The sequence below is a fragment of the Zingiber officinale genome, chromosome 3B, assembly GCF_018446385.1.
Source record: "Zingiber officinale cultivar Zhangliang chromosome 3B, Zo_v1.1, whole genome shotgun sequence".
In the NCBI taxonomy this organism is placed as follows: domain Eukaryota; kingdom Viridiplantae; phylum Streptophyta; class Magnoliopsida; order Zingiberales; family Zingiberaceae; genus Zingiber; species Zingiber officinale.
In genome coordinates this window covers 7,375,174-7,390,227 of record NC_055991.1, presented here as the reverse complement: position 1 = coordinate 7,390,227, position 15,054 = coordinate 7,375,174, and the positions used below count along the sequence as shown (strand labels likewise).

Below are 15,054 nucleotides of genomic sequence, written 5' to 3'. Positions count from 1 at the left end.
AATAAATGTTGAGAGAGAATTTAAATTCTACAGAAAATACAAAGGATTGCAAGGGAGAAGAAAATTACCAGTGCAGCAAGTCTTGAAGAAGAAGCTCATTAACGCAAACCAGTGGATGAATGATGGCATCCTTTTTCTCACAAGTCCAAGTGTCTTTTCTTCTCTACATAAAGAACCAAGTACATCTACAAATTGGCCAACATGTTATACACCTTGTTTAAGGAACAGTCCTATTTCTTCACGTCAAAAAAGAGGGAAAAAAAGAGAAGGAATTGACATTTAGATTTACTCAATACGCCTTGAAGCTTGTGTTCTCGTCTATGGCTTGAAGTCAAGCCAATCTAAGCAAGCACATCATCGACTCACTCTCGTTGTATGAGAAAGAATCCACAGGAGTTCTTGTCGAGATCCATATTATGAACAAACAAGCAAAAAGCTCACTGTGCACTTTTCAGCCCAACAAGTCTCTGAACAAGTTGGGGTTGTTTCCAGTTGGTGTCACACCTACCTGCCTGACGGTTGCATCCTTGCCCAATGCATCTTGAAGATTTGGGCCCTTCTTTACTGCCGGTGTGGGTTTTGCAGTGTGTGAACCCTTATCGGTGGAATAAATGCCTTCAGAAACCAAACCGGACGAACTGCTCCTAGATCCGCTTGGAGGTGTATCCATGTACAGCGCCACCATCGGATCAGGTGCTTGGACACCACTAGTTGTGATAGAGTTATCAATCACTGCTGGTGCTGGTCCTATAAGCCCTTCCAACTCTTTGAAGGGATCAATAGTTGGAGCACTTATTGGGACTGGCTCCCCAAAATCAAGTAGATCAGGAGCAGCAGTTTTCACCTCAGTATTTCCAGGACTGACTGATCTAGCCACACTGGATTTCTCAGCATTTGCATCACTCCCTTTGGGCATCCTCTGGCCAGATGTTGGTTTCTTTTCAGTTTTACTGGCCGAAGAACTAAAAAGCGAGGCTGCTAATCTTTGTTTTTCTGCTGAAACTTCAGGCTGTTGTTTCCTTGAATCATACACGGTATCTCTTGACTGAGACCTAATACCATCCTGATGTGCCCCGACCCCATTTGTTGTCTTCTCTGCAGAGGTAGCACCAGATGAAGAAGATGAATATGTAGGCTTACCCCACTTCTTCTGAACACCGTCGAGGCGAAGCTTAATTCCAACATCTGCAGAAGAGGCTTCAGGGCCAGTAGGCAGCTTAGAACCCAGGTTATTTTCTCTGTAGTAAGTAGTCTCAGGCACTGGAACAAGATCCCTAGTTTGAGTCGAGACAGAGGCTTGAGGAATAACAGGTATAGAAGATGGCTTTGGAAGCTCATATGCTTCAAATCTAAGTGTATGGCTTGAAGCTTCTTGCTGGTATGGACTTCTAAAGTTGCTTACACCAGACATGCCTAATTGTTCACTTTCCGGAAGGTATGGATTTGCTCCCATCTCAATGGATTGTTGCACAAAATTATTCAAGAACGAAAGCTCTTTGTCAACCTAAATGAAAAACGCCTTGTTAGCTTATTGGAGTACTAAGGGATTAGAAACATTCGCCTTTTAACTTAAAATAGTTGCAATTGAGCATCAGAGTAATTTTCAGAAGCTAAGAGACCATGTAAGTTTTTCAGGAAACTAGACAGCAATGTTTGGCTTGTAAAAATTTCTAACGTTATCAAGAAAAACCAATCATGTTGCCATATTTGTCCCAATTACTTAGGGTATGGGAACATCCAGTGAACTCTAATCAAGGCAATATATTGGTACTATTCAAATCAATTATTTTATTATTACATTATCCAACTAATATTTCATTTGGACTAGCTTTTCTCCTAACACCTACACTACAATAGATTCAACTCTTTTATGTTCTAACAATTTAGTAATTTTGAATATTTTATACCATCGCAATTAATTTTCTCAGTTTATCATTCATTGTAGCTGCACGCGCCGCGCGCGCACACACAAAGAAAATATGGAAAATGAAAATAAAAGTATAAACAAACAATTTTTGTATCACATCTTGAATTTCTTTAAGATGAAATTATTTCTTTTACAAAAGATGACTAATTATTTGGATGCGCACCACAAGAGGCAAAACTACATTTATTGTGATTTTTGATAGCACTCGTTTTCTTGAAAAAGATTCTTACAAAATAAACGTTCAAATAGATTATTATTTATTTGAGAAGAAGATAAAATTTGGAAACTTTTTTTTTAAAACTAAAGGTTACCCGATGCACGAAGCTCCCGATAATGCAAGGTCTCAGGGAAGGGTGGGACTATATTAGATCTATTGTACATAGCTTTACCCTTGCAAAAGGTTATTTCTATGCCTCGAACCCGTGACCACAAGGTCACATGACAATAATTTTACCATTGCGCCAAGGACCCCCTTCTTTTTTTTTAACTAACAAAACCTAATTTTCTACCAGCACAAACAAAAGAACCCAAAACTCCAGACTATTCAGCACTTATGGTAAAAAGATTTCTAGAGTGACAGACAATTAAACTTTAAAGAAAAATTGCAATTGTACAAGCTCTTCAATCTGTTACATCCTATAGTCACATAGTAATTAGCCTGCACCATAAGCTATTCCATCTTACATCTAGTAAAACTTATGTTCATATGAAAATATCCATTTTGGAGAACTATAATTTAACATCACCCTCATGGTGAAGGTAGGATTGAGCTTGATTCATGAACCCAATGAATTGATAGGTAATGCAAGTTATAATCCATGCACTTTACACAAGCAAGTCTTGATGACCAATTGATCATGACACGCACTCATGCTCTGGAAAACGTTAAGCTAATAGGTAGAGATGCTATCAAAGCTTAAAATACGAGAAAACTCTATTTAAAGATTTGAGAACATCAAACATCCATAACCCAACTACAGAAGACCAAATGCAATGAGAAGATAAATTAAGCATGCATGCAATGAATTGTGGCAATGCAGTTCAGAAGCTGCATAATGATTACCTCAATATCCTCACAGCTTGCATCTAGTGGCAGGACACTTCCAACTGCTTGACTATCTAAAGACAACAATGCTTGTAGTTCATAAGCACGTTGCTGTAAGTCTGTTGAATGTGATGCAGATAGTTCATCAATGAAGGACTGACACTGCAATAACACAGTACAAACAATTTACTGCAGTGCTAGTAAAAGTATATATTAAGCAAGCAAGACCCAATTTACAATACAATGAAGAGAAAGTTCAATTATAGTCTCCAAGCATATAATTGCAAATTCAAATATGAACCATCTAAAATCAATACCTCAGGCAACATTTCCACTTTTCTTCCTGCAGCAATCTCAAATGCACAAATCTTCATGATTGCTGATATTGCATAAGCCTATCACAAATTTGAGAAAAGAAGTAATAAAATAAACTAAGATCCTTGCTAAATAGCAGGTCTACGAATAACAAAATAAGAAGATTAATATATAACCACTAGTAGACCATACTACCAAAACAATGTCACACCTATAGATATATCCATTTCGGACTTTTACATAAATAAATAAGCTCAGAGCAAACAGTCACTGAATCATGTATCAGATAATTGATTCAGAAACTCTAAGGCAACATCTGTTTCACTTGGTCCAAGAGCCTGGATTAGGCGATTTGATTTGAGGTCTCTGACAATGTTCGCCTTTGGTCCCATTTGGTAGAGCAAGAGAATAACACTCTCCTCTTATAAAAACAGTGAGTCCTAAACCTGTAATTATTCTCTGTTATATGTTTTTTCATGAATGACACATCTGAAATGTTCAAATTTAAAACTCAAAAAAAATGAAATTATTATTTTTTTAATTACTAGTTTAAAATTCATGGTACATAATTGTTGGCACAGGTACACAAATGGGTGATGCCACCTACTATGATACGCATTTGCTCTTTTCATCACTTGTGCCCATGTCAATCATTAGTTTCACCAAACCTTCATTATGGGAATTTCCACCACTCTGATCCCTTCACCTACTTTTATTCTGCGATACTTCATTATATTTTAACATGCAAATATAATCTTGCTGGCTTCTTGGCAGATACAATTAGACGTAAGCAGAACTTCATAAAAATTCTCTAGGACAGCTTTTCGGATTTTTTTTCAAATCAACAGATTATATAAATCAAATAAGAAGAAAGATCACTAAGAAGTTTGATGAGTATATCAAAAAACAAAACAAAAGAAAAATGGATCATTGACTACAGTGTTCTTTTATTATTTGAATTAAGGAAAGCAAATCCTGCTGTAGGTTTCAATGATACAAATTCTCAATAGGGAATCATTAAACCAAAAAAAATGCCAAGTGTTAATACCAAATCCGTGTAAGATGCTAACAATCTAAAAAATGAAACAGACATCAATGTTGTAGATATATGAAAAACATTCCAGCACAAGTCTAAATTTTCCATTGTACACCAGAAATTCTTCTCTATGTCTAGGCTGAGGAATTGTAGACAATCACAAACATGATAACATATCAATACCGAGGGAAGTAAAGTTCTTTATGTCACATGCAAAAACATGATTAAGAGATTGACCTTGACAGTATCATTGCATAGATGGGCCTCAGTAACATCACATAACTTTCCAATTATATAAGAAACAGCGTATTTCCCATCTGCAGTTCCATACTCTCCAAGAACCCAGCATATGACCTGATCTTAAATACATTCTTTAAGTGCATTATAAAGACACAAAGAATAGGTAACCAAATGAATATCAACAAAGAAAAAGGTAAAATATAAAGAGAAATACACAAGACCTGCAAAAATAAAGATGGGAGCTTTGGCTCGCCAAGAATGCGCAAGTAAGAATCCACCTGCACAGAAGAAATAGATGTTACAGCTATTCAATAGGGAATAAAAAGATGAAAATACAACAGATAATCAAGAGAGACAATGACTCCATGCAGAACCTCTAGTTTTCTATTATTCAAAAGAACTGAGCTGACTAACTTGTCCATTAAAAAAAAAGGACAAACTTTTGGTGAAAATAAGTATGAGAAACTTTTTATTTCAAAGTTTGCAAAATATAGTTATTTGTTCTAGCTACTATTATTTTTAGCACCAGTGTCAAATAAAACAAGCCAATATTAACTGTCTACTTGGAGATGTGAAGCCTGATTGTCGTACAATGCAATTTTATAGGCCACATGGAGGAATGGGAATCAAACTCACCAGTGAACTTCCCAAGGGTGGCAGCCCTGCAAGGGCTATAGGACTAAAATCAGAAAAATTCCAACTTCAGCTGACCCAACCTAGTGGCATGATAATTGATGACCCTACCGCGTGTTCTGCCAGTTCTGTTTGATGAACAACTTACCCTAACGGGTGCCAGCCAATGGTGCTATTTTGAATACCTTAGTGCATAGTAATCCAAGCAATATGGTGTTCCTAACCCATCTTCTAGAATTTTTGAATCAATCTTTTATATGACATATCAATGATAATTATGTGATCCACCTATTACGAGATTTGGTATGCGGGTAAATCATAATATATAAAAGAAAGGATAAAATCATCTCGTGATTATTCTGCACTAGAGGTGTGATGTGATGCATATTTGATGACATCATCATAAGAATCTTCCCTTACGGCAATGGACATAATAAGGTTTGTGAACCATACAAAACATTTCTTCCTTAATCTTGTTTTTTTCAACATTTTAAATCTTCTCTTACTTGTTTGCTTTTTATTTTCACATTGTAAAGGAGATTGTCATGTTTCAATAACTGGTAACAGAGAACTATGCAGTCTAGTTACTGGTATTAAAGTCATACTGCGATTCTAACACAACATACTCTACAAAGTGAGACATTAAATTCCAGATGACAAATGTATAGGCATTCAAATTTACCCAATAAGTGAAAAATCTAACATCCACAAACTTACTGCAGAGGATCTGAGCTGACTGTCAGCGCCTTCATCGTCCTCTCCAAATCCTTCAGAAATTAGCCGCATCAAATTATGTGCCACTCTAACATTTACAAGATCCCCTGCATGCTCAAAGACCTTATTCATGGTCTGGAGAGTGAATTAGTCAGAGACAATGCTGTGAAAAGTTTCAAAGATTGGTACAAAGCCATAAGATTTAAACAACATGGAGTATTACTTGGATAAACCATTGGTTGCTTGGTGCAAATTGTTCAGCAAGTGCCACACAGCGTGATGCAATCTCTGTTTTGTAGTGATTATCATTGATACTTATCATATAATCAATCATACGGTCAACTATTACTTCAACATTTGAGGACTTTGTCATTTTATAGAGTAATTCAAATGTCTTGCGCTTTAAAGTGTCGTCAGGGTCCTGTAGAAATGAATCCATGAAAATTGATTCAGTAAATTACATTGTTCATATATTAATTTTTGCAAACGCTGGGTAGATAAGTAATTTGCACTGATATATAAATGAGTCTGAAACATTAATATTAATGTAAGCTTGATTGTACACAAAACCAAATAACATTTGTATCGATCCATTAGAAGGAGATGATTGATAAATTTTTCTGTGACCTGGATTTCTTGTATGGCAGATTGATACATTTGATGTGTAGCAAGTTTAGGGTGCATATTGATCTGGAGTTTTCTTGTATGCTAGTTATTTGCTTTAGAGGCTGTGAAGTTTAAAATCGTTGATTGTTGAGTTGCTATTTAGTACTTGAGAATGTAATTGATAGGTGAAACTATATATGCTTATCTGGTGTCTTGTAGCTGTTTGGTGTGGCTGGAAGTTGCTGAATCATACTAGCTTGATACCAGAGAGCTTCTGCTATGACTGGGCTGCCTGATATTCATGGCTCTTTGAGAGGGTAGTTGCTGGTTTGGGATATCCTAGATGGCGGCTTCTTTTAGATGATGTTAGTTCCTTGAGGGGATGCTGGTGGTACCTCATGCTGGTTGGGTTACTCAAGTTTGTCAATTTCTATGTTTGGCATGAAAATTCTGGAAGCAGTTATGATTTATATAAACTGAGTATTAGATCATGTTAAAATTCTTGACAAGTCTTTTTCTCTGCTACTTATTTACTTGAACCTGCTTATTGGTAACTGTGTTGGAATTGGAAGTTTATAGAGAGAGTTGTATGTTGAGAGGGCTATACAGTCTAAATAGTTTTCCTCTGATTGAATACAAGTTCACTTGCATTTATGCCAAAAAAAAGGAGATGATTACTTATTGTGCACAAAATAGAATAATCATTCCAGAAGAAGATGATTAATTATCCTACAGCAAACAGAATAATCATTACTATCAATCCACCAGAAGGGGATGATTAATTATCCAGCAGATATAAATTGACCCACACCAGGTGCAGTAGGCTTGATCTTTGCCTGAGATGAATGCTAGATTAAGAGAATGATATATTGCTAGAAAATGACCAAATTGATGTAAAAAGTTTATTGTTATGAGTGAAGCAGTGTACATCTAGGTTTACCATATAGCTTGACGCTTAAGGTTGCACCAGTGCATTATCACCTTCTTCACTAATTAATAAGTGGCATTTACTCTTACAATTATGAGCAAAGACCAAGTCAATTGATTACAGAGTTAGAAATTATTATTATGATTAACGCACAATGTTTTAAAAAAAAAACTCATGAGATGAAACTATCAGTATTTCTATTAAGAATACTTTTGAGAGCATCCATCACCTCTAAGCAATCAATTACAGCAAGTTGGTGTTCTTCAGCAATATCTGGATTTATTTTTATAAGTCTTCCAAGAGAATCAATGCCCATGTATTTGAGATTATGACTATCACTCTGCGCAACAAAAGTAGCATAATGAGATATATCTCAATATATTATCAACCAAAAATGAAAATTGAGCATGCCTTCAGAAACTTGGAAGTGGCTTCAATAGCAGAATCCATCAATTTAGCATTTGGGTAGATGGATGAGACACAACATATACATTCATACAGTACAGCATTCCCGATGTTGCTTGATGTTTCACATTTCCTGAATATGTCACTAAGTACATTATAAATGTGGCCACTTGCCTGCTTATCACCACTACCAAGCAATGCAAGAATCTTTAGCAGTTTTATCTGCATGAGAAGATATGATGCTGTCAAAACTAAGCTGGAAAAAATATAACTTCAGTCAGAGATCAAGTGTTCCATGTAGCAGAGTACCTGAATAAATGGAGCAGGCATTTGATGATAATCGTATGTCTTTGGAAGCTTTCTTTCAGCTACCTGCTTAAGGACGCTAACAAAGCTGGTGACAAGATCCTTATATGAATTTACATCTTCAGTAATGAAATCAAAAAGAGGATAAAGCGATGCACCCATCACTCCAGGATCATTATCACACAGCTTCTGCAACAGAGATAAAAAGCAATGCGTCAACTCCCAGAAAATTAAGGTTTGTAAGATACAATAAGAGCACTTAAAAAACAAAGAAAAAATGTATTTTGATTGATTATGAAAATAGCATATACTTTTTAATAAAATAGTGCCATATCACATTAGAAACCAAACAAAAACTCCCAAGGTTTATAAATGAATAAACATAACTCAAGTTGTTGATTGCTCAACCATTATAAAATCAAGTAGCAACTTTAGATTTAAACCTGATTAATTCTTCTCCTATACCAATATTTCATTTCTTCAATTGGTATATAAACAAGGGTAGGATTTAAATGTTATATGAAATCAGAGAAAACCTACAGTGCCATTCTTTTGCACACAGGAATTGAATGTTATATGAAACATGCAGACAGAAAGGATATGGAACTGGGAAAGAAGTTACCTTTCTGAAGTTGGAAATGAGGTGGGACACGGAGGAGGGCGAGCGCTGGTAGAAGCGATGGAGTGCCATCACGGCCTTCTTGCGGACGGCCTCCTTTGGATGAGCAAGGAGGTCAACGACCTGAGGAAGAACAGCAGGGATAGTTTCCTCGTTGATGAGCTTGCAGGCGGCGGTGAGGGCGGCGCAGACGATCAGATAGTTATCGGAGCGGAGGTCCTTCTGGATGGTATTGATAATTAGGATGATGAGGTCATGATCGTCGCTGAGAAAGAGCGTGACGGCGAGGTAGCCGGTACGCTTGAGAGCGAGTGAGTCGTCGTGGGTCATCTTAACGGCGTGGATGTAGCCAAAGGAGGCGTCATGGCCGAGCATCTCGGCGTAGACGAGGCGAATAATATAATCCTTCATCCTGCGTCGTGGGACGTCGGGCTCGGCGATCCGGCGTCGAAGAGACTCGATCTCCAGTAGAATGATGCGGTCCTCCTCCGCCTTGGAGCGCGCCTCCCCGATCGACTTCACCAGGTCCAGGAACTCCTTGGACTGGCCAGCCCATGCACCGCCCTGGGAGCCCATCGCCAACTCCCGTCCGATCGTCTTCAGCTGCTCCATATGCGCTTACAGATTTGCTACTTTGACCAGACCCCAAATCCACCAGATTCAGCTTGCCTAAACCCTACGACGGATCTCCTCCGTGATGGATCGAAATGCCCTGCCCGCGCGAATTGTCCCCGAATCCAAGCTGGTCGGGAAGATTCAGCGCGTCGAAGGCGTAAAGGATGATAAACTCGGATCGAATCGGAAAGGGTGGGCAGATTCGAGATGGAGATCGAGGTTGAGATCTAGAAGACGAACGGAGACAACGAAGGAAACGTGATTTTTGTTTGTTTTTCTTCTCTCTGATTATTGCTGTGATTTTACACAATAGATTTCAGTTCAAGCCCCCTAATTTTATCGTTTCTTAAAACACCCTTATGCTTTTAAAATCAATAGAAAAGCCTCTAAAGTTTCCAAATTATCACCAACGAAGAGAATACGAGAGGAGGAAATTTATCACTTTTAGTGCCTCGAACCAATAAATATTATTAGGTTGAAATGATAAATATATATAAAAAATGAATATCTAGATGAACTTGAAATTCTAAGAGCGTCATAGAAATAAAGGTAAACCTCAAGGTTCAAAATGCAAATTTCTGAAAGTCTTTACAATTAGATGAACTTTGTGTTTCTTTAAGTTTTAACCGGTCTAATCAAACCGGGTCGGGTGGGGCCGAAGAAAGCAACGTTACGCCCGTTCGTTGCGGCTTAACCAATACCGTACACGTGTGCTCTACCTAAATTGTCTTTTCCTTCTAAATAAACAAAAACAAATTCGCAATTCGATGGACGAGCGCGGTTTAGTAAAGGGATCATCTCTCTTGGAGCCTGTGTTTACTTCCACTGATGGGTATTCAGTCTTCATAGATGAACTCTTTTCTAATTGCTTAGTGAAGTAGTAGCACAAAACCAATGAAAAGTTGCATCATAAATGTAGCTCGATCGAAAACGAAATTCATCAAGATCAAACCGCAGACGAAGCATTGCTCGCGATTGTCTGCAAAAATAGAGCCTTCACCTTCGAATCGCTAGAAAACCGGCCCAGAACAGCCGTAGTAGCCGTGTTGCTCCCTACTTTCTCGATCCCTCTCGATATCATGCAGTTATGCCGGGCTTCTACTACGACCATTGCTCCACCATTGAAGTTAGAATGCACCGCTTCTACTATCTGTCTGGTTAACCTCTCTTGCACTTGGAGCTTGCGGGAAAAGAAATGAACCATTGATCGCAGAGCTGACCGATCGATAGGAGTAGTTCCTCGTTCGATCAAGTATCCAATGTGCACCACACCATGAAACGGTAAGAGGTGGTGCTCACAAAGTGAGAAGAAAGGAATGTTTAGTGCCGTCTGCATCTCGCTCGTGCCATCAACATTTCCTTCTTTCGCACCACAATCAAAGTCGCGGTTAGAGCTCTTAAAATTCAGAAGCCATTCAACATAACGGCACGGAGTGCCCACGAGTTCTTTCCTCAAAGGATCTGCACCGAGGGACCGGAGAATTGAAGCTACTGCAGTCACCATAGAAGCTTGTGACTGTGAAACTGCTGTCCTGGAAGAAATCTTTCCATTTTTGGTGTTTCTCACGCAATGTCCATTCGACTGAGGCAGCTCCGGAGACCTTAAGGGGCACCAAGGATAAACATGAGAATTGTTTGTATCTTCTCTTTCGATGACTACACCCCTTAGTCTCAGAAGAAATGAGAAATCATCCCACAAAGAGCTTTTCTCTTCTTTAAAATCTCCAGACCTTGAAGAAACTAATAGGGTTGAATGAGTAGAATCAATATCACTTGAATGGTCTTCGGGCAGCTTCATGTGGCGACATTGAAGAGCAACAGCCACACCAGCTGGTTTAATGCTGCTATGCAATGCCGCACAGATTTCACTTGCGAGTCTTTTAGGTTCCTGAAGCCTCCTCGCGAATACATCTGCGGCGCGCGAGAGCTTACTTAGGCCAACGACGCGCCCTCCAGAAGGAATGTAACCGACATGGCACTTGATGCTGAAGGGAAGCAAGCAAGACTCGCAGTATGAGAACAAGTTGATGTCGCGAACAACCACCAGTCCACCGGCTCCTCCTCCATGACCGATTCCCAAATTCAGTCCGGCTTCAGGAAACAAAGCATCCTGCACAATGTCCTTCACATTTTGTTTGTAACCTAAGACATTGATAGAATTATTCCAAACATCAATAAAAAGAACCAACCCTTTATAAAGACATTGATGGAATTAGTAGGAACAATTTGTAACACAAGAAACCGAGACAATTGCAAGATAAGAATGCTGATAAAACTCAATGGTAGAAATTTTGAAAACATATTCATGTTTCATAAGCAAGTCAAATGGAAAGGAAACTTCAAATGGCCAATCAATAACTTTACGCTGAGTATGAATGAAAGATTTTAAATTCAGATAGTAAATACCAAAAAAAAGGAGTTTGAAGATTTGCTTAGCTTACAGAGAGAAGAAGAACATTCTGACTATAGACAACAATCAAGGTAACACATGAGTCAACGAGTTTAAGATTGAAAAGTAAAATAATTTACAACAGCATAGACAATTCCATCACTGATAAAATAGACAAACCTATGGAAGTGTTGAATGGCCTTAGCGAGTTGACTTGAGAAAGAACAAATAACAAAGGAAATACAATAAATGCAAGTGGAACAGAACAGCTGCTAAGCCTTGACGTTCATGAAGTCCACCAAACATATTCCTTATCCGTGTAAAGATTGTATTGATTGCTACTAGCTATACTCTCCAAAATCGCAAATTTGGAAATCGATGCAGATATCTAAAGCGAGTGGCTACGTTATTTGGATTGAAGAAAAAGAAGAGGGCAGACAGATCTGTGTAAAACGAAGAGGGACGGAAAGGGGCAGAGAAAAAGTTCCGACTTTTGCTCCCAAAATGGACAAAGAACCAACAGCATAGCAGCAGATCTACACAAAAGGAAACGAAGGAGGAATCACAAACCTCTGGTTCCGCCACGGAACGCCTTGGCTACGCGCTGCGGCGTCCTCCGGAGGCCCTCCCGCTGGTGGTCCTCTCCGAGGCCCTGCAGCAGCACCTTCACGGCCTCCTCGATCGACCGCATGCTGTCGGCGTCTGCATCTGGTTCGTTCTCCGATGCCGCTTGATCCGTCGCCTCGTTCTCCTTCTCCTCCTCCTCCCATCCGACTCCGTCTTCGAGATCGACCTCAAAGCAGCCGGAGTCGAGCGCGCCCATGCCTACGCCGAGCGAGAGGAAGGAGGCAGTGGCGAGGGTAGAAGAAGGAAACGGAGGGAGGAGAGGCTGCGCCTCCAGATGAGTGAATCCACGCACCGCCGCCCTCGCTTGCCTTTTATGGTGCTACGATTCGACGAAATTGAAGCCCGAAAGCGTACAGGGAGGACGACGCAACAGTCTGGTCTAATTTCGGTCCGGTTCAGTGCGTTCATTCGACGAGTCAAATCCAATTAAAATTTAACGCAAAATTTATTTATTATATACATATTTTTTAAAAAAATATAGCCTAAGAGCCGAGCCACTAAGGTTCCCAATTTATTGCTTAAATATTTTTTTCTATTATTTAAACAATAATTTTAAATAACAAATAGACATTTTGATAAAAATAATTTTTTAATATTAATCAAATGTTTTAAAAAAATAAAATATGCATCAAGGTAGGTTAGGTTAGGTTTATGGTGCACTTTAATGGTAGGTGTGGAATGTGGTGGGTGAGTCAAGAGTTTGGAAAAAGTTGCTCTCTCGCCAATTAAATCAAACCAAAATTTAACTTTTTAAGCATCACAAAATGTTGCATTTTTTCCAATAAAAAAATGTGCCATTTTTCAAAAAAAAAAAAAAAAAAAAAACACCAACTTAATAAGAGTAATTATATCACAAAAATCATGCCATATTTGTATGTAAGGGTGTAATCGAGCTGAATCGAACTCTTGGATATTTGAGTTTGACTCGTTTATAATCGAGCTGAGCTCGAGTTTTATTTAATGAATATATTCATGGCTCACGAGCTTATTCGAGCTTTTATCGAGCCTAAACGAGCTTAATAAATATAAATTATAAATTTAATATTTATTAAAAATTAAATAATATATTTTTAAAAAATTATAATATTCTGGTTAAAATTTATAATTTTATTCTAATAAATAAATTTAATATATTTATCTATGTTTTTCATAAGTAGAGTGTAAAATCTATAAATTTAATATCAAAACTATTATTTTTTTATTTAAAAATTGATTCATAAGCTTAACGAACATGTTCACGAGCTAACAAGCCGAATATTGTGAAGCTTGAGCTTAATTTGTTTATCTTAACGAGCCTCATTAAACGAACTCAAACGAGCTTTTATTGAATCGAGCTTCGAAGAGCTCACGAGTGGCTTGACTTATTTACACCCCTATTTTTATATAGAGGGGTTAGGCTGATGCCTATCCCATAAGAAATTCTCCTACCAACACAATGGATAGAACTAATAGATTATTAAGGGAGTGAGTAAAAGATAAATTAAGTAGAATTAAATTCTGAAAGTTCAATTCAATTAATTCTGAAACTAAAATATCATCTTATAGTCAACTGACATATCTGACTGATAAAATAAACTAATTTCATTATCCAATATCAATCGATAAACTGATTCTATTATTTAATATCAATCCAATGATTTCATCATTATCGATTAATTTGATAACAGCTAAACTAACTCATTTTATATAGGGTTAATAACTTTAAGCCCCCTAAATTTTATAGGAAATTACATTTTACCTCCCTCTATTAAAAAAACTACACTCAACCTCTCTTTAACATGAAGTAAAAAGGAAAAAAAATATAAATGACCAAAATAATCCTAACCTAAATCAGACTTCTAGAAAAAAATGAAAAAAAAAAAAAATCCATAAGACCGTTGAAAGTTTAACCTTAACCAAATCTGATTTATATATAGGCCCAAAATTTTACTTGTTCCTAGAAAAAGTATCCTCACAAAATTCATACATGTACTGATAGCAACTATGAAAGGAATAATCAGTCAAAGTATAAACAATAGAAAGACAGCAACCCTGAAAAGGAATAATCAGTCAAAAACTCATTTTATCAAATAAAAAAAGCCAAAATTCTAAATTAATAAATCAAAATTAAATGAAGATGAAATAAAATTTATCATTAAAAATTAAAATGAAGACCCTTTGACGATTTAGAAAAAAATCACCCTTTTAATTTTTGTCCAAAAGTAAATTTTCATTTCAAAACAGCTAAAAATACTTTTCATTTCAAGAGGGTGTTGTTTTGAAATGAAAATTTACTTTTGGGCAAAAATTAAAAGGGTGATTTTTTTCTAAATCATAAATGGTCGTCATTTTGATTTTTAATGATAAATTTTATTCTATCTTCATTTAATTTTGATTCATTAATTTAGAATTCAGAGTTACTGTTTTTCTATTGTTTATGCTAGTGCATATATGAATTTTCTGAGGATATTTTTTTAGGAACAAGTGAAATTTTGGACTTATATATAAATCAGGTTGGGTTAAGGTTAAACTTTCAACGATTTTGTGAAATTTTTTTATTTTTATTTTCAATTTCTTCTAGAAGTCTTATTTAGGTTAGGATTATTTTGGTCATTTACTTTTTTTTTTTTTCCTTTTTACTTCATGTCAAAGGAGGGTTGAGTGTAAGTT

At 37.1% G+C, this 15,054-nt stretch overlaps 2 protein-coding genes across 2 annotated transcripts; both read right to left on the bottom strand.

Moving 5' to 3' along the window:
* Window positions 1–82: 82 nt before the first annotated feature.
* LOC122055749 (AP-4 complex subunit epsilon-like) lies at window positions 83–9,663 on the bottom strand. Its single transcript, XM_042617341.1, has 11 exons — window positions 8,778–9,663; window positions 8,159–8,344; window positions 7,856–8,071; window positions 7,674–7,784; window positions 6,134–6,331; window positions 5,914–6,045; window positions 4,785–4,841; window positions 4,561–4,677; window positions 3,290–3,367; window positions 2,991–3,134; window positions 83–1,504 (listed from the first exon to the last, which is right to left on the bottom strand). The coding sequence occupies exons 1-11, from the start codon at window positions 9,384–9,386 to the stop codon at window positions 452–454; spliced, it is 2,901 nt and encodes a 966-aa protein (XP_042473275.1). The 5' UTR covers window positions 9,387–9,663; the 3' UTR covers window positions 83–451.
* Window positions 9,664–10,235: 572 nt separating this feature from the next.
* Window positions 10,236–12,722, bottom strand: LOC122055748 (GTP cyclohydrolase 1-like). Its single transcript, XM_042617340.1, has 2 exons — window positions 12,349–12,722; window positions 10,236–11,531 (listed from the first exon to the last, which is right to left on the bottom strand). Exons 1-2 carry the CDS (start codon window positions 12,599–12,601, stop codon window positions 10,336–10,338), a joined length of 1,449 nt encoding a protein of 482 aa, XP_042473274.1. The 5' UTR covers window positions 12,602–12,722; the 3' UTR covers window positions 10,236–10,335.
* Between the last annotated feature and the right edge of the window lie 2,332 nt (window positions 12,723–15,054).

Excerpts from the sequence above, each read along its gene's own strand:
- LOC122055749 (XM_042617341.1), bottom strand. The coding sequence starts at position 9,386 with ATGGAGCAGCTGAAGACGATCGGACGGGAGTTGGCGATGGGCTCCCAG. Across the intron at positions 8,345-8,777 it reads TCATTTCCAACTTCAGAAAG|AAGCTGTGTGATAATGATCC; the intron begins GTAACTTCTTTC and ends TCTCTGTTGCAG. Across the intron at positions 6,046-6,133 it reads GCAACCAATGGTTTATCCAA|ACCATGAATAAGGTCTTTGA; the intron begins GTAATACTCCAT and ends TTCACTCTCCAG.
- LOC122055748 (XM_042617340.1), bottom strand. The coding sequence starts at position 12,601 with ATGGGCGCGCTCGACTCCGGCTGCTTTGAGGTCGATCTCGAAGACGGA. Across the intron at positions 11,532-12,348 it reads GTTCCGTGGCGGAACCAGAG|GTTACAAACAAAATGTGAAG; the intron begins GTTTGTGATTCC and ends TCAATGTCTTAG.